Source organism: Malus domestica, chromosome 13 (genome assembly GCF_042453785.1).
Source record: "Malus domestica chromosome 13, GDT2T_hap1".
In the NCBI taxonomy this organism is placed as follows: domain Eukaryota; kingdom Viridiplantae; phylum Streptophyta; class Magnoliopsida; order Rosales; family Rosaceae; genus Malus; species Malus domestica.
Genome location: NC_091673.1, coordinates 21793022 through 21815694, shown reverse-complemented (window position 1 = coordinate 21815694; position 22673 = coordinate 21793022). Strand labels below are relative to the sequence as shown.

The window sequence follows — 22673 nt, the reverse complement described above, 5'->3', positions numbered from 1 at the left end:
GACCCGTTGTACACCTCTAGTTATCCATTGTGATCTCAAAATTGGCAACATTATATGCTACATGCAGCAATGATGTCAAAAATTGCAGAACAGAACGTATAGCTAAACAAGTGTGCAACGAAATAGTATATGAACAAAACGCTGAAAAATTAGTTTACAATTCAAAACTTCTAGATTCTGTATGAGTTCCGTCCTCTAAAACACTTGATTTCAAATCTAAGGATTCATGGTATCAATCATTGGAATTGATATCAAGCATTCATATTAAAAACACTAAAAGCACATTCATGTGTCTGCAACAGGTTTTGTTCAAAGCAATCAGGCAAATCCACTATATTTACCTTGTACCGTAATACATTCTACCACTTTGTACAAATGAAGATTCGGGGCAGGAGCAGTGGTTTTGAGATCAACTCCACCCACCAAACTGTTCTTCCCTGCTACCATCCCTATAAAGAATGCTGCCTCGATGTCCCGTTACAAAATGAAAGCGAACTCTGAAACCTATCCTGGCCCTTCACCCATCCCAACCAGCCTAATATAAGTTTACAATTCTAACTGGAAATAAGAATACCACACCCAGGACAATGGAAGTTACAATGAAGAAAAGCACCTGAAGTGGAGAAAAATTTGGGGCGGATTTACAGGAGTTGAAAGAATTGAAGCTTCGGTTAAATCCTTGTCAAAAACGTGTACCACAAAGAGGAAGATTGTGGAAGTGATTGCCTTACTCCTGTAAAAATTGGAAGTCTTGATTCTCCGAAAGTTCTGCGGGAGGTTTTACATCTGAATAGCTCTGGTCTTGCATGGAACTAGATATATCTTCAATCGAGAAAGGAATGCTGCATTCACAAAGCATGGTTAGTAGAAGTTTCCAACATCAGCATTCATAAACGGAAATAAAACAAAAAAAAGAGACTTCCTAACCTGGAATTGTCATCCAGCAAGAAGGAGCTGCTATCATCACTGCTGGAGTCATCTGTCATTAGAAAGTTCATGCTGGAAATGACCTGCAAAAGGAAAGTAGTTTCACTATATCAGACTATTACGGATTAAGCTTTGCAGTTTCCAATCAAATTTTCAGTTTTCTCAACTCACATCAGGGGAAACACTTTGCGTGTTGTAATCATCATCCAAAAATAGTGTGCATACTCTATGAAGTTGTTGAACACTCAAGACCTGAAGAGAGAAGCATAAATGAGCTAGAGACAGTGCAAACAAGAAAATCAAATTTATTTGTAAATGAACCCACGTCTATTAACAAGAATCTGCAGCTTCAACCAGATGCAGACAAAAAATTCATTTCATCTTCCAGTTTCACAGAGAGACTTACAGGGCATAGGTCATTTGTTAGTTCATCATAGGAGATTCTGGACTTTTGGTGTAGAACCTGCAGAGATCAAATAAGTCTTCAGTTCAGAACTAGCTAACAACCAAATGAAAATAGATTAGCAGATGAATTTCCAATTTGAATTCAGTACCGTGCCCATTAATTTAATTAATAACCATCTTTGTACAGGAAAACGTAATCATGAAATAAGGTGACTACATTTCTCCACATTTCAATTTCAAATATATAGAGAAAATTCGACAAAAGCAATCCTTCATTCCTTAAATAAATGAGTGTCAGAAATGTTGCTACTTGCACAATGAAAAATCAAAGTTTGGATACTTTGGAACAATTCAAATGCATACAACCTACAGGTTGACAAGCAATGCAGAACACTTCATACAAATCTGTGATGGGAGATAAGCAAGAAAGGGAAATCCATGCCAATTTCATTATTAATGTCTAACTCTCTAGAGTTAACACAATTGCTTCATCTGCTGTATTTGAGTATAACGATGTTAACAGTTACAAAATTCATAACATTGTCACATTTCTTCCTTATCTGGTCTTATATTCCTCTTGATGAATAAGAAATATTTTTATTTTCATAATCCTTATATTTTTAATAAAAAGAATAAATGGTTATTAATATTTCCAGTCTTTGTATAAATATTAAATACCAGTTGGTGTGAATTGTACAATAACTACCAACAAGAACCATCAGAAGCAACACAACCGAGAAACGTACCAAGAATCCTACAGCCTGCCTAACATATTTGAGTTCATCCCATGATGAGCCAGCATACTGCAATGAGATGAAACGTCAACCAGAAATTATCAAAAGAAAGAATGACGGAACAACCAAAACTATTTTCAAGATGGAAGGCAGGGAGGATTGTAGGGACTTTAAAAAATTGAAAATTAACCTTTCGCTGCTGATAAGTTTAAAACAATACCTCTTCTTTTGCTAGGCTACACCATAGCTCCAATTCAGCTAGCCCATTCTTCACATATTGGCCATTGCTGAAGGTGCAGCACTCTCGACGAAGAAGAAGGCTGCAGCAGAATCAAGCAATAAATCAGCCACAAGTTAACCCCGTCATATTTAATTTTTGTATTATTTATTGACAAATATATAGCCGACCCCACTTAGTGGGAAAAGGCTTTGTTGTTGTTGTTGTATTTATTGACAAATATAAGAGAGTACTTACCTATTAAAAATCTGTACATTGATGTATGAGAACATTTGAGTAAATATCTTCTGAACAATAATTGGAGGCACCTGAAAGAAGGTCATTCATTGGATTAAAATGTCGCAAAGGGATACTAACCACCTTGAAAGTGTCATGAATATTGCTTACACAATTTTCTTTAAATGTAGTGAGAAACCCATTAAGATTTGCGATGATGCTATTCCAAGGATTAGCCCGAGGACTGTTCCCAGTTGATCCTTCGGGTGATTTTGAAACACCACCTTTTGCCGTTTTGGGTGCCTGAATCATCAAGGAAACACGTGACCCCGACTTAATTAAATGATACCATAAAATATAATAAACTGAAATGTTTCATGTAAGAGATCTCTAGCATATTTAACCACAATGATTCATCAATCAAAGCTAATTCTTGGCAACCAAATTTTTGACACATCAACCAAGTTACCTAACTTGCATTCTCACCAACAAAATGAATCACAAACCTAACCAAACCGGTATAGAAGCCATCCGTGTTAACATAGCATATGGTAAAAATTTCCTGCCCTTGGCAAAAATTTATGAAAATGACCAAGAGGTAATCTTCACACTAGCATTTAAATCACATGCTTACTTCTAGAAGGTATGAACCCAGGAGTATAGCAAAAGTTAACAGGAGAAATTAAAGCTGAAAGCAATTACTTTTCCATCCTAGGACTTAAAAGAATGTAAGAACTAAGCTAAAAACTCATGCCAAGTTCCAATGGTGTAATGCCAAACTTCATTGTACCTGGATGCAAGAAGAAAGATGAAGTGACAATTCCTTCTTCAAATTGTCTCGGACGATTCCATATATCTTTTCCACATATGCTGTAAGTTGCTGCTTAAAGAGCAAAGCTGGATACTTGGCCTCAACCTGACGTACTAAATCAGAAGCACCAACTGAAAGATTGGCAGAAGAAGATCGGAAGCCCTACAAAGCAAGAACATCATATGACAACAAGCACAAGAAGAAAGAAATCAGATACCCAGAAAAAAAAAAATCAAAATGATACATGAATAAAATAGATTTCATTACTTGGGTCATCCTTCCAAATAAAGATGTGGGGGTAGGAGGCTTTCGTGGAGCAGTTCTTAAGCTCCACTGGAGCAAGAACAACAATGTAGATGTATTGGAAAGCCAATAAGCCATATGATCAATGTTATCCTGGTCCTGTAAAGAAACATATGTCATCAAACTCAAGTTCTGAAAACAGTGCAGCATAAAGTCCCAAATTGCTTTGGACCCCTGCATTTCTTAAAAAAAACCTAATCTTGTTTTCTCTTGATAGCTTCAAAAGCTTTTATTTTATTGATTTGGTTAACCACTATAAATATGTGGTTAACCACTTAAATAAATAGTGGTCCTTCGTGAATATGTGGACACATCTTTAGAGAGTTTCCTGTGTGCTATACAAAATTCAACAGTTCGTATTCAGATTCAAGTAATTGATAGTAACCCAAAGAAATCACTGAGGGAAAGCACCCCCATCAAATTAGAATTCATGATCAAATACACTCATCAGTTAGCATAGAAGTCTTGTAAAAAAAGTTCAATGCAACAGAGTTGTGAAAGGGTCTAACCCCCTATCTGCTTTGATGACTGGTTCAGTTCTAATATTTTAGTAAAAAAAAATTTATAGTGGATATTAATTTACCTCAATTGCAGAACCAATTATCTGAATAAGTCGGTCAAATACACTAGTTTTTTCCGCTTCAAATAATCTCCAGTGCAGAAGACATTTGTATGTTGTTATTGCTGCAACTGGCTTTCCTTCACTGAATCCAAGATTACCTGTCACTAATTTCATAAGAGTATCTACACCCTCCTGCACCACATAGATGAATAATACAGAAGCAGAATAAGCTTCAAGAGATAAAGTAAAGAAAAAATAAAATAGATAAGAGTAAAACCAAATAAAAGAAAATTCAAAAATTGGAAAGAATGACTTGCTTCTCAAATACATACATGTTGCCTTTCAATTTGGGATCTCCTGAAAGACTCTGAGCCAAATTTCTTGGACGGTGTAGTTCTCAGTGGTTCCTACATTAAATCAAACCTTAGGATCGTACAAAGAACAACAAATAAACAGCTATGGTAAACAACACTTGATTTAAATTATTCACTTACATGATGACCATTCCCCAAAGGCTGCAATTATAGGGGGAGAAACAAAAATCAATAAAATGTTCTTAGCAGGACAAATGCAAAAAACAAACATTCTTGTGGGAAGCCTACCTGAGCTGGTGCTCCAGCCAAATGCTCTGACATTTTCATAGAAGCTGACATCTTTAATGCTTGCTGACGCAAAATATGGTCCTCGGTTTCTATGTCAGAAAGTTTTTCTTCTAGCCTGAGGAATGATACAGGCAGTGAACTATATTAGAATAACAAAGCACAATTAAGCATAAAAATCAACTATTCAATTAATTGATTGAGTAACAATCAGTGATGCATCCTAATCCAATTTGACAGAAGTCAAGAAAGAACCTCTGCATGGCAGTCTTCAAATCAATTATCTTCGATTCTGCCTCCGTAGCCTGCTTGAGCCGCTGTTCACTAAGCCTGCTTGTTTCTTCAAACTTTTTCTCTGTTTCATCAATCTTCTTTTCCAGTGAATCCACCAGGGCCTGCAAAGATCAGAGCTAAAAATCATTAAGAAAAAAGAAACAAGGCAAAAAAACCTCAGACAATTGTATACTTGAAAGCAATCACAAACTGATTGTTTAGTGCATAAAGTTATACTTTTACGCCCTCTTTTACTTAGGTTTTTGACTTAAAATCTCTATGCATCACAAGGTATTTTGTTGTTTATATTGTATTTCAGGATGAAAGTAAGGGCTTGAAGAAATCATCTTATTTTGAATATTTTAAGAGCCTAGAATGGATAGTTTGAAGCCCAACTCGCCCAAGACCAGACCATAGCCCACAAGTTGCCCAAGATCTGCCAGAAAAGGCCCTCGCAGAACAGCCAACTTGCGAGCTTTCCCCCGAAATGCTCATAACAAATTAGAAAATGGGCCATATACAATTGGAAAGCCCTGGAAGTCTTCTTTCTGATGGTCTTTACAGCTTGTGATTTGGAGGTTTCGACAAGAAATTATGACAAAATAAAGAGTAGCTGTTTAGTTACAAATTCTGATAACAGCTAGTTTTCATTTACTCCTATACTAAAAGCTGATTGTAATGAGCTATAAATGAGAGTCAATTTAAGGATGTAAATGTGTCAGATGTTAGAAAACTCCTAAGCCTTTTAATAGGAGAAAAATACACAAAATCTGAAAGAGAAAAAGAGGAGATACACAACATCAAAGAGGAGGAGTCCTCCACCTTGAGCTGTTTCTAGGTTCTAGCATTCCTAACTTTTTATGTATTTTGTTTTTATGTATTTTGTTATGTTTTTAATTTAGGTTATGGATACTTAGGGCTGCTTTGAAGCCCTAGACATGATTGAATTAATGTTATGATGCAATTTTAGTTTATCAATTTCATTTGCAAGCTAGAATCAGTTTTCTGTCTTCAATTGTTTCAAGCACATATTTTCAAGCTTAGCTACCTTGTTTATGTTTTCTTTCTGTTGAGAATGATAAGGATGACTGCCATATCTTCTTTCATTCCTTAGCAACATGTGATTAGGTTCAGAAATAATCATGTAAGGTGATTCCATGAAAATCTAGGATAAATGCCATGTTCTAGGGTTCATGTGATGTTCATAATCCTCTTTGTTCTTAATGAGTTTCTAGGTGCTAAATCTAAGTATATGCCATGCTAGGTTGCACCTACAAATATAAGTTTGATGTATATGCCATGCATCTCACATGCAAAGAAAGTGAGGATTCATACAATCTAGTTAAATGCCATGCTAGATATGTGAACATCTTAGTTGTGCATTTGAAATGGATAAGTTAAAAGATCATTTCATTGATTCATGAATGTTTAGGGGAAGGACTTAGCTCATTTTAAGTCAGATTTCATGTCTTAAGTTTATTTTTAGATAGTTCTAAATTTTCCATTTTCTTTCTGTCTTTATTTCTTTTCCAAACTTACTTAACCCCCCCCCCCCCATTTTAAATCATAGGAGTCATTAACTAATGCTAATATGTAAAAGTCAAAGATTTTACTAGGTTGTTTATCAGTCCCTGTGGTTCGACACTCTTACTTGTGCCACTATACTATCCTTATATTTGCACTCGAAAGGAACTTCAACACTAATCACTTTATATACCTGAAATACTAAAACCCAAAAAGCATATGAGAGTTTCAGTGCCTTTACCTTAAGCTGCTCATTTTCGGCAGTAAGCTTATTGACTATTTCCTGATCCACAACTGAAATCTCCTGTACGACTGGCATTTGTTCAGCTACTTTTGCTGCAGCCTCAGCCGCTTTTGCTGCCTCCTCTGATGCTTTTGCTGCAGCCTCACGTTCCTTCATAAGCAGGGATTTAGTTTCTTGAAATTCAAGTTGCATCTCTTTCAAAGCAGACTGCAACTTCGCATTTTCCTTTGTTTTGGCCTCTTCCATATCAGCCTGCATTTAAAGAATCCCTCTCTTGTTATGCATATACCATAATTTTTTTCAGACTTGATATATAGAAGTCAAAATAGATTTATTGCTCTTGTGCCTCTTGTCAAACTAAGAGCCTTAATCAAGAAGGATCCAAAAGGATGTATAAATAACAATTCAAACCAAAGGTACATGGTGAACCAATGATATAGGACAGTACACAAGATGGTGAACCTATGATCTTTGGTGGCTTTTGATGGTAGAAATGCGAACAAATATAAGAGGTTTACAGAATAGGAAGATAAAAAAACTTAATCTGAGAGACGATAAACAATAAAATAGAGAGGAGAAGAGAGTATAAAAATAGATTTGTTATTGATAGACTCTTGCAGTATGATTATTATTTGAACCAAGTAGGCTTCAACATACAAGCTTCAACAAAAGAAAATTCAAAGAACTTAGCGAAGAAGGCTTTGGTGTATTTAACACAATACGTTGAAATGAAGGAAAGCTTATTTATTGATATCCCCGATAAGTTACAAATATGTACATATACTTAAGTCAAAATAAACAAACAAGAGGGAGCCTTCACAAAGGTTGCTTAGGAGAAGTCTCAGCAGTCGGTAGAGCCCCAGAAAGAGAAGGCACCGGAGGGGGATCATTCGGAGCCTCAGTACTGGACAAAACCCTAGAAGGAGGAGGCATCAGAGGTTGATCATTTGGAGCTTCATTATGCGGTACAGCCCCAGAAGACGAAGGCAATAAATGCCTTTGGAACAAACCCACAAATCTCTGATGATCAAGTAAAACCTGACCATCAGATTCCTTCATCTGGTCAAGCTTCCTCTTCATGTTTGTAGCATAGTCATGTGCGAGCCGGTGCAACTATTTATTCTCATGCTTGAGCCCTCTAATCTCCTGTTTGAGACTCATCACGTCAGCCGCCAATGATTCAACTTGGCGGGTTCGAGCAAATAGGCGTTGGGCCATATTAGACACAGAACCTGCACACTGAACACTGAGAGCCAGAGAATCCTTAACAGCCAACTCATCAGACCGTTTGGAAAGTAGTCTGTTATCTTTGGGAGTGAGAAGGTTCCTGGCCACTACCGCAGCGGTCATATCATTCTTCATCACGGAATCCCCAACGGTAAGAGGACCAGTAAGGGAGACGAAGGATGGGCGCCATATGTTGTCTGGAGAAGGCGGGGCTGCCTCTTCAACAAGGTTCAAGTCAAAACGACGGTCGGAGGGGCCAGACATTTTCAAAGGTGTTGAAGAGAGAAGAGGTCGGACAAATCAAGATCTTAGAAGTGCAAGAATGGAGCTTCTACTGGTGGATATTCAAGTGTGCTTTGGAACTTAATGTCAGCCCCTATAAAAATCTGCACTCGACGAAGCTTCAGAAATCGAAGAGGCGCCTGCTCAGAAATCGAAGAGGCGTTTGCTTTCTCAAAAGCTGGGCTGCTCAGAGACCACGAGGGTCGATCTCAGAAATCGAAGAGGCGTTTGCTTTCTCAAAAGCTGGGCTGCTCAAAGATCACGAAGGCCGATCTCAGAAATCGAAGAGGCTTGCTTTCTCAAAAGCTGGGTTGCTCAGAGACCACGAGGGCCGATCTCAGAAATCGAAGAGGCACCTACTTTTCCAGCCTTGTCAGCACCTGTCACACGCACACTCAGCTTTGCGGAAATTATGGGCATTCTGTCGAAGATTTCTGGCGAAGTAGAAAGCACATGAATCGTACTGTTCAATCACTCACTTCCCACACGCAACAGTAACTCATGGGTACCACAGATAACTTTGCCAAAGTTCTCTGACAAAGTTGAGACACGTGAAGCTTGCAGCTCCCGCTACATCGCTCTGACCAAGAAGGGTAAAAGAATTGCAAAGAAACAACACTAACAAAGTTTAGACACATAAATTTTGAAGGTTTACCTACCATATTATTACCCACAAGGGTAAAGGAACAGTACCACTGCTAGATAATTGGAAAGTCCCGGTGTGTCAACCTCTGTGCTTCGTGGCAAGGTAGACTAGCAAACATGTCCAACCTTTACTCACATTCGAGAAAACACTCCCAACAGGATTGCTTGCTCCAAAATCGAAGAGGCACCGCCCTCCGAATCTCGAGAGCCAGACTCCCAACATGATTACTTTCTCAAAAATCGAAGAGAGGGTAAAGGAACAGTACCACTGCTGGATAATTGGAAAGTCCCTGTGTGTAACATGATTACTTTCTCAAAAATCGAAGAGACACCGCTCTCCGAATCTCGAGAGCCAGACCCCCAGCAGGATTGCTTTCTCAAAAATCGAAGAGGCATCGTTCTCCGAATCTCGAGAGCCAGATCCCCGACAGGATTGCTTGTTCGAAAACCGAAGAGACACCACTTTCCCAACTTCAAGAGCTGGATCTCCTTGGATAAAGCTTGTCTGTAATCTTCACACGCAACATCAGCTTTCCAGATACCACAGACCACTTTTTCAAAGTGCTCTGACAGAGTTAAAACATGTGAAGCTGGCAGCTCCCACAACCGTGATATGACCAAGCAGGGTAAAGGAATAGCATTATTACTTGATGTTAGGGAGACTCCTATATATGTCGACCTCCATCCCTAACGGACAGGCAGACCTGCAAAAATGCTCAACCCTTTCTCTTATCTGAGAGGGCACTCCCAACGAAGCCTTTCGAAATATTCAGCTTTCTTTCCCCCCGATAATACCTCTGTAAACAAGCTATACTAGAGCAAGAATATCTCATATCATCAGGGTTAAAAGCAAGAGTATCCCATATCATGCTTTTTCCCTGTCTTTTCCTTTGGCCTTGTTCTTACCTACAAGACAAGGAGAAAGAGAGCAATCAGTCAGCACTTGGAATCAAGCTTCCAGCCAGGAACTGACTGCCTGGAACCCCTTACCTGATTACTTACCTGGCATTGCTCTCGAGTACTCATCTTCAACATCTTATGCTTCCAGGGAAGATACCGCATCTGCCTGAGGAACAGATAGGGCAAGTGAGAAGGATACAAGGAAGCATGTGGAGACAAGCGTAACAGCACACTTGCCGATACATCCACTACTCTGTCAAAAGCAAAAGTCTCCCATATCAACAGGGTCGAACGTACTCTAGATTTGATGGACTTGTTTTGACCCTCAAATTCTTCAGTCGGCCTTATACTCTGGAGGAAACCAGAAAACCCTCCAGCCCGGTTCAAGAATAAGCCTGTGGAAAGTTACTTCTTTAAAAGCAAAAGTATCCCATATCATCTCTTCTCATTTTTCTCCTCTTTATCCTTCATGCTGCCTGCAAGATAGGGAGAATGTGAACAATCAGCCGGAGCTCTGATTGCTTACCTTGTCTGTCATCTCTTTCAGCAGATCCCCTAGCCCGGCGACTTGGGGGACTCCTACTACATGGTTTGTATCGCGCTTGACCAAGCCTGAAACTACAAGTAAGCTTCAAGTGAAATTGATACATTACCTTGTGCATCTCCACCAGTTACAGATACCACCCCTGGATGGAGGAAGAGTACTTTCAGAGAAGATGCCACATCTACCTATGAGACAGATAAAGCAAGTCAAGACGATACCACACTCCGGTACTTAGAAGTTTCGTGGTTACGAGATCATTCTCCCACAATATTTCCTAATGTCATTTGTACTAAATCATTCACTTGTACTCACTAAAGGAGAGCTTGAACCTATGTACTTGTGTAAACCCTTCACAATTAATGAGAACTCCCATATTCCGTGGACGTAGCGAATCTGGGTGAACCACGTACATCTTGTGTTTGCTTTCCTATCTCTATCCATTTATATACTTATCCACACTAATGACCGGAGCAATCTAGCGAAGATCACAAAAAGTGACCGTTTTCGCTACCTAGGATCTATCTTGCAAGAGAACGGAGAATTAGATGGAGATCTCAACCATAGAATACAAGCTGGATGGATGAAGTGTAAGAGTGCATCCGGCGTGTTGTGTGACCGTCGTAGGCCACTGAAGCTCAAGGGAAAATTTTATAGGACGGCAATAAGGCCAGCGATGTTGTATGGCACAGAATGTTGGGCAGTGAAGCATCAACACGTACACAAAATGGGTGTAGCGGAGATGAGGATGCTTCGTGGGATGTATGGGCACACGAGAAAGGATAAGATTGGGAATGAGGATATCCGAGGTAAAGTAGGAGTAGCCAAAATTGAAGGAAATATGAGAGAAAATCGGTTCCGGTGGTTTGGACATGTGCAAAGAAGGCCTACTGACGCTCCGGTTCGAAAATGTGACTACGGGACAGAGGTTCAGGGCCGAAGGGGTAGAGGAAGACCTAGGAAAACTTTGGAAGAGACCCTAAGAAAAGACTTGAGTACTTGGATCTAACGGAGGACATGACACAAAACCGAGCGCAAGGGCGTTCTAGGATTCATATAGCCGACCCCACTTAGTGGGAAAAGGCTTTGTTGTTGTTGTTGTTGTAGGCTTTGTTGTTAGACTTGGAAAGATGGTTTAGTACAAATCCTTTCGAAGAGTATACTTTTTTTTCTAACTAAAAAGTTGTTACTGCATCAACCAAATTTCATAGAGAACTCCGAGCAGAAAACATTAAAAGACAATTCTTCTTCAGCCTACATACAGAATGCTTTTGCAGGCTTACAACCTTAGATCAAACATTTCAAAGGAACGTACATGAGGAAAACTTTATCAAGTGGAAAAGATTGGAGTATTCACCAGGAAATCATATCACCAAAGTTTTTTTTGTGGGTAACCTCAGCTGATTGGCATATCCTTCAAATATTGATTACATGATTGCAGTCAACGTAGCTATGTAGGATACTATGCATTAACATATTACAGAGAAGATAGGGATCATTACCCTCATTCGCTTCTCCAGTTGCAGGCGCCAGGTTAGCTCTTCAACTTCCTTTTCCAACTTATTTTTGGCTTCTTGGAGAGCACCAGTTTCCTTAGCAGCCTGCAGAAAAGGAAAAGTTAATTAAAAAATATAATGCTCATTTTGCATGTACACTCTGTTTGAAACCACTGTACATTGGTTTGGAACAAAATTTCAAATATGATACCAGAGAGGGAGAGTTCGGGCTGGTTTAATGGAGCAGACTTGACCATGATTTTCATTTATTGATACTATTTTTTAGTATGCGTCTTCTAGATGGTGGAACCCATCACTTACACAAGATAAAGGAAGTCCCTAAAACCAGATCAGACATATTTAGCTTTTTTTCTTCTTGTTAAAGAAATCGCCAGTTTTTTTAGCCTTTTCAATAGAGTTCTAGCACTTTGTTATTTCAAACACAAAATATAAATGTATATATAACAAAGTTGTGGACTCAAACCACCAAATGAACTGAAATATGAATTACATTGTGTTCCGAACAAGGCCAAAGAAGAACAGAAACTGAGTCAAGATCTTGAGGTGTTTTAGGTTGAGAATTAAACAGTAGAAAAATAGAACTTGGCTAAAGAAAACATAGGCAAGACAAAAGTTGCTCTCTTAAAGACAAATAACATAGAAATTTATAAAGCACAAGACACCATGAGAAAATACAGGCCAGATTGCAACATATGGAAACGAAATTAACAAGTAGACCCACAAAAGTAAGACAAGGCGTCAAAAGAGTAAGAGGAAATCAAGCACTGAAAAATTCAGAAGAAAGAAAGAAGGTATCACCATCTTTAGCCTCCGCAACTCTCTACGAGCAACTACTCGTCTCCAACCACATTGTATGGCAATAGCTGCATTCTTCATCCTCAAATAATGAGCATGTCCTAAGTGTTTCCGGCAATGACTCTGTAATAATATTCTGAATCAATGGGTAAAACAATAAAAGCATAAAAGAGATTACAAAATAAAACCAACAGACAACTACAACGACCGGCCATAAACTAAAGAAAACCTAAAATATAAATTTCCGGATCAGGATCTGGTACGTTTGGTTTTCTCTTTTGATAGCCTCTCTCTCAATAGGGATTTCTCTTCTCTATCACATGAATTTGGGATATAAAACAAATCAATAAAATTTATTCGTTTTGATAAGCTTAAAGCTTTTTTATAACACATTTCCTTATATTGTACAAGAAAAAGAAATTGTATTCAGATATTCAGCAAATGAAGAAACCCCGAAAATATCAGAAATCATTGCTATACTAAAAAAGAAATGTAATCTTCACCTGTATCACAGTTGCAGCCCTTGTTTTCTTCCTGGAACTAAGCTCCTTACGAGCAGCCAACCCGCGCATACCAATTTGAATAGACACAGCTGAAGAGCACAAGTTTTTATAACCATTCCTAGAAAGATACGAGCGACCATATTTCTGGATAATCACAGAAGCAGCTTCCCTTCTCATGTTTTCATATCGGTGGCGTGCAACTTGTCCTGCAATCAGTCAGAAAACAAAAGTTTTAGTAACAGATCTTGGGCTACAAGGCAACAAATCTCCAAGAAGTACAAGGTGAAAATTCTTCCTTACCTCTACATAAGCCTTGGATTTGGATGGCAGACAACCGCAACAAGACAAATTTTTTGCGACATAGGTAGGAGCGAACTTTTCTCTGGATAACACTAGCCGATCTTCCCAATACCTCACTTCTATATGCATCTAGTTCTGCCATTTGACCAGCCCTGAGGAACACTTTTGTTTTCCCAACCTGCAACAGGAACATATCAGAAATATTGGCCTTGTTAACCCTACAAAAGATTATAGGTCAGGATCATGTAATGATCGGTGATACAAAGCAGCTTGACTCCTGAAAAAGTAGATTTTCCAATTGTAGTGCAGTAGCTCGGTCTTATGTGACAAGAAAAACTGCCATCCATTTTAAGCAAATGTATGCAGATAAACAACTACTGGAGTGGAAATATAATGAGTTCCCACTTAATCATTTAACCATTTAAAGAAATATGATAACATCTAACTTTAGCTCCAGATAACGGTGTGAAAGAAACAGAACTGTTTGAAATACCTGATATCCCTTGAGGTTGACCTTTTGTAATAGCTTCTTGCATGCAGTGACCTCATCAACGCTGAAAATAATGAATTAAGAAAGTTAACAGAAGTTTTACATAAAAACAAGAAGAAGAAATCCTGACACTAAAAAAAACAACCATGAAAACTAGCCTACAAAACAATAGAATTTTCTCCATAAAACAGGACCTTAAGTCCAAAGATATTAGAGTATCACAGATCAGTTGTTTTCCAACTAGTGAGAGCTTCTAGACAAGATAAATGTTGAAATTCCAAATATATTGAAGCCCAAAGTGATGATTCAAAACTAACTTTCCCTTGCAACTCCTCCTCTATCCCAATATAGTTTTCAAAAAACTTGTTTTCCCGCAGCCATAAAACTGTTATAGTTTGTGCTGCATATGTAGTCCATTACTCTTGTACAACATCAAAACACACCCATAAAAATGAAAAACAGACAACAACATAGATACATAGTTGTAGCAGTGTGTTGCATAAATCTTTGTAGCAAATATATAGAACATTAATCATGTTGAGTTCATTGTGCGGTCAATGCAATCAACTGTTGCAGGACACCCACGAAGTTCTAAATGGGTAGTGCGTGATGAAATTGAGGTTCCACCATAAAACCAATTGGCAATATGGAGAGTAACCCAAGACCATATAAGCACATAGCAAACCTTGTCCCTCACTGATGTGGGACAACTCTCAACACGCCCCCGCACGTGTGGCGGATTTTCAAGCGTACACATGGACAACAACTGGGTGACGTGGAGCGCGTGTGGTTGTTTGGCTTCACAGGAGGACAACCCACTCTGATACCATGATGAAATTGAGGTTCCACCATAAAACCAATTGGCAATATGGAGAGTAGCCCAAGACCATATAAGCACATAGCAAACCTTGTCCCTCACCGATGTGTGACAACTCTCAACAGTGCACATACAGTGCATTCATTTCATTGTGTTAACTACAACACGTAGTCAATGGGATCAATTGGTGGAGACATCAATGATGTGCCAGAAAGATAAATAGATAGATAGATAGATAGATCGATAGTCCATTAATGCAGGTTGGGAATTGTGGGATAAATTCTAGTCACCAATAGACAGCTACATGCATCAAAGCATTACAGAAAAGCCCAGAGTCTAGATTACCTTACAGATGCATGAAAGCAAAGAATATACATATACATATATATAGCCCACTTACAAATGCATGAAATCAAGAATACACACACACACACACACACACACACACATATATATATATAGAGAGAGAGAGAGAGAGATTAATTGATGTTCAGAGAATTTGATGAAACTACCTTCCATTTAGAACCTCAGGTGCCAGAATTTTAAAACGACTTGTAAATTCTCCAAAGGTCTTTCTAGTTGGATATCCAGCACAACTAATCCGAATGGCCTCCATTACTCCCTGGGATTAGATACATAACAATTCAGGTTGCATTATTGTGCAAGACGTAACTGGTAAGATTTTTTTTCTTTTTGGGACTACACAATATGCTTACCCCACAGCAAAGCTGCTGTAAAACAGCGCTATTTTCAAATATGGCAGGTTTGAGTTGATTATTTGGCTTTACACAGCGTATGTAGTGAGGCTCAATGGCACTTAGCGTTTCAAGCAATGATTGCAGTTGTTGCTGTTCAAGAAGACGACAAAGAATAAAAACAAAAGGAACATAAACAAAATTTAACTGATCAGTGAGCATAAGCTTAATTAGAAATTTGGAACAGAAAGGGACCTTGAATCGAGAACCTATTGATGAGAACTTTGATTGTTTGGCAGATTCTTCGGGTAAAGGAGGGAACAAGCCTGAAACAAAAGGGCATTTGGAGGCACTAAGGAGTGCTTGATGCTCTGCAACAACATAATCTTTGTTCTTATCCAGGAAGAACTCTGTTTGATAAGTAACCTGAAAACCAAATTTTCCAACGACATAAATATCAAGCAAGTTGATAACTTCTCCATGGTAGGATTTGATTAGTCTGATGCAGTTTGTACAAGAGGTTAGGGTTGAATTCAAAACTTACATCACCGGCATAATGGCAAATGGTAAAGTCGGTAGGCGACAATTTTGGCTTGTTAAAACGTTTATGGTCTTTAAAAGTTTGATAAAGCTTCTGTGAAAATGTTTCATGGGTTGATCTCGGGAACATACTACAAAGAATAACATAAGCTTGTCACCAAATCACAAGAAATAGATCAAAATACTTCCTAGTAAATAGTCAACAAGTTGGTACTAAGGAGGGGGGAGGGGGTATCGTATTAATTTTTATATTCCAGTGCATACCAAGCCTCATCCAGAAGAGCAATGATGCCACCGGGCTTCTGAAATAATAAAAGCATATATCAGAAAAACAAAACACGATATTGCAAGCAAATAAAATAATATGTTTAATTCAAAGAAATGAGCAGACCTTAATTAAAATTATTGAAAACTGGCATACCTTTTCAATGAGATCAAGAACATCCTGATTATCGATGAACTCTATGTAACTCCAATCAATTTCTTCTTTAGTATATTCTTCTTGCTCCATCTTGAACACATGCTGTCAAGCAGAATGTTGACACTTAATTGAGTAAATGAGAGTAGTCTGGAGGATACAAGAATACCAAAGAATACTTATTATGTATCCATTCCCACACCTGGTTGAAATGCTGCTGCAATTTTTCATTTGTCAAATTGATACAAAATTGCTCAAAGCTGCACACCAGTTAACAGTTTTGAAATTAAACACGAGAAGTGAACTCAAGACTATAAAAAAAGCAACCAGGCCAACCTAAGAAGTGATAAAGAACAGAGCTGTCACAGAAATGTGTGGGCAGTTAATTTTTGCATGAGTGGATAACACATAGAAGAAAAGGCCGTGATATTAGTTTAAAGCTTTCTGAACCAGATGTGATAGCACGAATAAAACACTTAGAACATTATTAGAAGCAAAGGCTGTGATATCAGCTGAAAGTTTTCTGAACCAGATGTGACTGTACGAATAAAACACTTCAAACATTGTTCAGGATTTTGGCGTAAAGGACAAAAAATCTCTGGATTTAAATGGCATCATACAGCCACAAAGGGAGAACTTTCTCGATCAAGATCCCAATCCAAAAAACAGAAGGAATCGATGCGGTCCTCTGCAATAATTTAACCTTTTAAACGATGAAATAAAAGCATACCAGTTAAGCACCTGTTTGTCTTGAAACTCTCGAATCCATAAATATCCAGAACTCCAATCAAATATTTTGAATCAGGATCCTGACCAATAGTGTTGTTTATCTTGTTCACAAGCCTGGGGCAATTAGTTCACCACATTAGGAAAACATTAAGATTATATCAATGCAGAAATTTTTTTGCTGAATGATGAACTAACTAGTATATTCCTAAACCTACCAATCAAATAACCTTGAATAAACAATTTTGGCCAATGCATCTCTACTGATGGCTGCGGAATCTGGATCTAAGCTTTTCTTTATGGTCTCATCACGGGTCACCATCACACGTTTGCACAGAGAATCTTCAAGAGATTGCTCATCACACCTAACATAGATTGTAGACAAAAGCTCAGCCATTTACTTATGAAAACATCAAAAACCACATGTGGATATTTACCAAAAAAAAAAACATATAAAGTAATGGACACAAACATGAAAAGTTCAGCAGCAGTTTTGAGATGGAACCGAGAGTTATCATCCTTGGGTTCAGAAGAATCAGATTCATTCCCCTTTGCAAAGTTAACGTTGCCTAAATGAAGTATTGCAGCTACAACTCGAAATATTCCATCCTAAAAAAAGCAGAACAAAAGTCAAAATATTTGATAGAATATTTAATGTTCATAAGCAATCCAGTGACATACCTGCTCCTCAGAACTTATCCCAACCACATCCATAGCTTTCCTAGTTGTGAGATACTCCTCTGAATCGTCCACCCCATCCAGCTCATAGCAGTTGGACTGATTTAAATAATGAAATGTTCTCGGATTTCCCAATTTGTACTTCTCAACATCCTGAATGTGAGCACAAAAAAACATGCAAATGTTAAATTTATATGAAGAACTAGTTATGTCATTTTGATAATGAACTGTTCTTAGGTTAATTTCGAACTAAACTCCCACTCTAAATGACTCGGAGTGACACTACCAGCAACAAAAAGTTCACATGAACGCACCAAACAGCTAGTAACAAACTAGAAATCCATATCAATTTTGGAATAATGAGCACTGAGCAGTAGGATAACTTAGTTAATACAATTAGGATCTATATTATCCAGTGATTTTCTGGTTTTTTTCTAATTCTAAGTATTTACTTTTTAGCCAAAGAACAATTAATCATGGCTTTCTATTATAGAACCAGACCATATGAAGAATACATTGTATGTGTATAGGAGATCATTTCACCTCTGGAGGTGCAGAACAGAGCATATAAAAGCAATGGTAATTTCTCTCTGGATCAGATACTTGACAAACTCTGGATCGCTCCAATAAATAAGTTCTAATGGCAGCTCCTGAGATTCTCCCTGTTTGATCAAACTGAATCTCCACGAACTTACCAAAACGACTGCAGTTATGTTAAGCTCAATCAGAGCGGAAATTAACCCAATTGACTAGAAGATACAACAGAAAGATATACAAACTGCTCTCAATAATAACCTTCCACTGTAAGATTAGATATCCCATCAGATTAGACATACCATCATACTTATAAAAAATAATTTTTACTAGTAATCCTGGTAGAAGAAAAAGGAAAAAGGTTCCCACCTGGAATTATTGTTTCGGACAGTCTTTGCATTACCAAATGCTTCAAGAACAGGGTTAGACTGCCAATAATAATAACATAAAAAATAAGTGAAGAAATGGATTTTTTTACTAGCGCAAGTCACTTCCCAAAGAAAAGTCATGAATAATAGACATCTCAGACGACAACAAAAATAGAACTGTAATGCTAGTTCCAACTGGATGCGTAAGAACATCATAAACTTGTTACCTCCAAGACTTGCTGTTCCACAGACCGCCCCTCAGATACAGCTCTTCCACCCATATAGGCAAGATAACGCATAAGCATCTTTGTACTCTCTGTTTTCCCGGCTCCACTTTCCCCACTGACCAAAATTGCCTGGCTTATTCCCTCGTTAATCATCTGTCTGCATTAAAAAATAAATAAAAATTTATTTAAGTTGCACTACACAGTCAAAAGGTGAAGCCAATGGCAAAGTTCAACGAAGTACCTATAGGCAGCATCAGCAATAGCAAAAGGGTGTGGGCTCAGCTCACCTAAAGCCACACCTTTATACTGTTCCATCATATGATTATCATATAAATGAGGTAGTCTCCGGAAGGGATTCACAGCTATCAATATACTTCCTGTATAAGTCTGGAAACACAACTACGGAGTTTAGCTCTGTCTGCAATCAAAGTTATAACTTTGAAAATGAAATTGTCAATCACAGTATTGACTGTGCACAAAAAGTTAATCGATTATCCATGTTTAAAAACCATAGCTGAGAGGTGAAGAGAATGCATTTTTTGGCAAATAAATGACATAGATGACCTTAAGGAATTCACATATATTTGAGGTCAAAAGGATTTAAACTAAAATAAATCTACCAATCAGTCAACCAAGCGGGGGTATGTTTGGGTAGTACTCACATATATTTCGTTTACACAGTATCTACTTTTTAAATTCTGCAAAACCCCTGGTTCATGCAGATAAGCCAACTTAGTCATATCATCTACACCACATTGAGGAAATTCAGGATCCTTTGGGTAGACACTGGATGCTTTGGCTGTAACCTACAACAAAAGGGGAAAAAATAGTCGATGAGATGATCATGATATTCAATAATACACAAGGATGATCAGTCACTAGTTTTCATGCGTGTGTGTGTGTGTGTGTGTGTGTGTGTATGCAATAAATATGATGGCTCTGTCTGTGTCAAAGGAAACGTAAAATGAGGAACAGGAAATACATGCAATCAAATGAAAATTGTGTCATTATTCAATCAACAGAGAACATTATTTGATTTGAAGTGGATATATTATGACCCTAAAACATTCTACCAATCTAGTAAGTACTTTTAACATTATTCGGTATCATTTTTCCTACAAACATGATAGGTCTTTTAAGTCCTCTAAGTGATACTTCTTCATTTACACTTTTTTGGTGTGTTAGCTATTATACAGCTAACAAAAGCAGAAGCAAGGCTCAATAAGATTTGGAAAACAAAAGCAGCACTGACCGTCTTCCCTGATGTACAGTTTATTTCAATCTCTTCATCATTGACTCCTACAACTTCGCCATCAATCCAGGCTTTCTCAGAATCCTCGACCCAAACATGAGATCCTACTGCCAAATTGACATTGGCAGCCTGTGTGGACAATGAAATAATCAGCACGTCCATAAGAAAGAGCAAGCCAGATCTTTAATTTTAAAATCACCAAGAAATCGATACACATCAGACTTGAATATCAAGGATTAGACAGCAAGATTATGATACACTTATAATTCTGAACTCAAAATAAGATTCTACAACAAAACTGTGACGTGTTCCTCATTTAGCATACATTGCATTTGAGATACTTAAGAATCGCATTCCAATTGAAGAAAGCATCACACGCCTTATCCAGGAAATCTAAATGCTGGATGCACTTCTGGTGTAGCATCGATAGCATCCATGCATATGGATAAAAGGTGGACTTACAGTTTTAGAAGATCTTTTAGAATCATAATCTTTTCAATTGTCAAGGTAAGAATGAGTGAACCACTAAATATGTTGTAAAAAGAGACTCAATATTTTATTTTTCTTATTGATAAATATTCCATCCAAATGAATCAATAAGGCACTGCCTTAGGACACATGAAGCATGCTAGGGAGTAGCATTAGTGTTTCAAGCCAGACATCCATTTAGTGTCATAATGTCACAATTCTGGCTTGCATCAACTTCACTTCATGACTGAGATTTTTGACCGCTTGCATTAACCTTTGCTTCATGGCTGGTAGGTTAATGCAATCCGAACTCCTGCAATGGCAACAATGCAGCTCTCTTTTACGCCAATTATGTCGAGAAAAGCTAGTAGCGTTATCATGGCGAAAAGCCAATCCTTCAGTAAAATATTTCCAGCCCGACTATCTCCTCTCCTAGTTTACTCTAAATTACTCAGAAAAACAGCTAATTTCAATACATTTACTAAAAAATATGAACTTGAACAATGTACATATCTTAATTTTGGTTTACCACGATAAAATAACAAACATTTCTGAAATTTTAACTGCCATAAACTATAATCAAACAGTTCCTACCCCACGTTAGCTCACTGAAGCAACAAAATAACGCCCATTTCAGCTTAACTGAGCGAGAATCAAGTCGCATTCAGAAAACATCAATGCATTGACCTAGGATTAAGAAATTAAATTGCAAAAGCAGTAAATTGTTCAAAATTTAAATTATTATAGAGAGAAAATTCAAAAACTTGGTGACCAAGAAAATGGGAGAAAGATACCATTGCGGACGAAAAATCTGATTAGATTCAGATCCGAGGCCGAGCTCCCAAAACCCTAGAATCCCTCAGCAACGGCCACGACCCAATGCCGAAAAAACCATGGATTCTTCACTTCAGAGGGAACCGTACGAAGAAAATCCACCAATGTGTGCCCAAATTATCGGTTTTTCAAATTTCGGAGCTGCAGCAGCACACGTAAGAGGACGACAATGTCGCTCCGACTGTACGGAAATCGCGGTGATAAAACTGTATCAGGTGTATGAGGAGGAAATGGAAGAAGGTGTCTCAAATGGGAAATGTTGTTGCAGAGGGGTAACAATGGCGGACCTTTTATCCTCCCTGAACGAGAAAGAAGAAGATCCTCTGCAACTATTTTCCCTCTGATTTTCTTTCTCGCTCGCGCTTCCCTTCTGCACTCTCTCTTCCTCGCCGTTGGCCCTCTCTCCCTCTCTCTCCTCGCCTTCTCTCTCTATCTCGCTCGCTCTCGGCCTCTGTTTCGCTTCTGTCTGCCAAATGCCTAACAACATGAACGCGTAACTCAACATTAAATATGAAGTTACCATATTAACCTTGGCTTGGTCATTTAATTCCGATCAGTGCCCCTTTCCCCAACCTTGTGGAACTACTGCTTTTGTATGAAGTATTTATGACCACACAGCATTGTACGTTAATTACAAATAGTTAGAAATTTTATTTTGTATCCAAATGGTTTCAAGCATGTTTTCTCTAGAGAAAATAATAAATAAATATAGCGTGTGTTTAATAAGAGTGTGTAAGCTCAAGTAAGTTCTTACAAGATGACTTCTCATCTACATTTCATTTGAGACGTCATTTTTCTTATTCTTAGCTTTCTGAAAATATATACTCACTAAAGTATGTGTATTTTACATTTTATCATATGATAGGGATGAAATTGGTGAAAAAATTGAGGTCTAATTGCTATATTTATGACATACTTAATTTCTAACAAAATTAGGTTTAGGCATGGGCGGGTTCGAGAGTTTGCCTATATTGTCCAAATTACAAATTTGATAAAATTAGTTATAAATGGTCCTAATCCAAGTTTTGAACAAAGATACATTTACACGAAAAATGTAGGGACTAAATCGGTTGCGAACTT

The 22673-nt window shown here is 37.9% G+C and overlaps 1 protein-coding gene across 3 annotated transcripts; it reads right to left on the bottom strand.

Annotated features, from left to right (window-relative positions):
- Nucleotides 1-303: 303 nt before the first annotated feature.
- Nucleotides 304-22051, bottom strand: LOC103453531 (myosin-6-like). 3 transcript variants are annotated; one of them, XR_011575118.1, is made up of 40 exons: nucleotides 21554-22051; nucleotides 20292-20420; nucleotides 19702-19845; nucleotides 19281-19426; nucleotides 19040-19196; nucleotides 18814-18872; nucleotides 18454-18613; nucleotides 17914-18063; nucleotides 17705-17841; nucleotides 17451-17597; nucleotides 17248-17349; nucleotides 16709-16766; nucleotides 16510-16611; nucleotides 16353-16390; nucleotides 16093-16219; nucleotides 15804-15974; nucleotides 15570-15701; nucleotides 15366-15475; nucleotides 14040-14100; nucleotides 13547-13724; nucleotides 13247-13452; nucleotides 12747-12866; nucleotides 11934-12032; nucleotides 6834-7088; nucleotides 5051-5190; nucleotides 4799-4913; nucleotides 4691-4711; nucleotides 4529-4603; nucleotides 4218-4388; nucleotides 3599-3733; nucleotides 3311-3493; nucleotides 2692-2823; nucleotides 2542-2612; nucleotides 2287-2386; nucleotides 2079-2135; nucleotides 1334-1390; nucleotides 1099-1179; nucleotides 928-1010; nucleotides 614-842; nucleotides 304-515 (listed from the first exon to the last, which is right to left on the bottom strand). XR_011575118.1 is itself a non-coding variant. In XM_008393067.3 (39 exons), the coding sequence occupies exons 1-39, from the start codon at nucleotides 21554-21556 to the stop codon at nucleotides 728-730; spliced, it is 4527 nt and encodes a 1508-aa protein (XP_008391289.3). In that variant the 5' UTR covers nucleotides 21557-22051; the 3' UTR covers nucleotides 304-727. The 3 variants fall into 3 exon arrangements, 2 of the variants coding, with proteins under 2 accessions (XP_008391289.3, XP_070667325.1); XM_008393067.3 differs by having other exon boundaries at nucleotides 304-842; XM_070811224.1 differs by having other exon boundaries at nucleotides 304-842; nucleotides 20292-21072; nucleotides 21554-22048.
- Nucleotides 22052-22673: the final 622 nt, after the last annotated feature.

Excerpts from the sequence above, each read along its gene's own strand:
- LOC103453531 (XM_070811224.1), bottom strand. The coding sequence starts at position 20,453 with ATGGACGTGCTGATTATTTCATTGTCCACACAGGCTGCCAATGTCAAT. Across the intron at positions 18,064-18,453 it reads TCTGTTCTGCACCTCCAGAG|GATGTTGAGAAGTACAAATT; the intron begins GTGAAATGATCT and ends GCTCACATTCAG. Across the intron at positions 7,089-11,933 it reads AACTGGAGAAGCGAATGAGG|GCTGATATGGAAGAGGCCAA; the intron begins GTAATGATCCCT and ends CTTTAAATGCAG.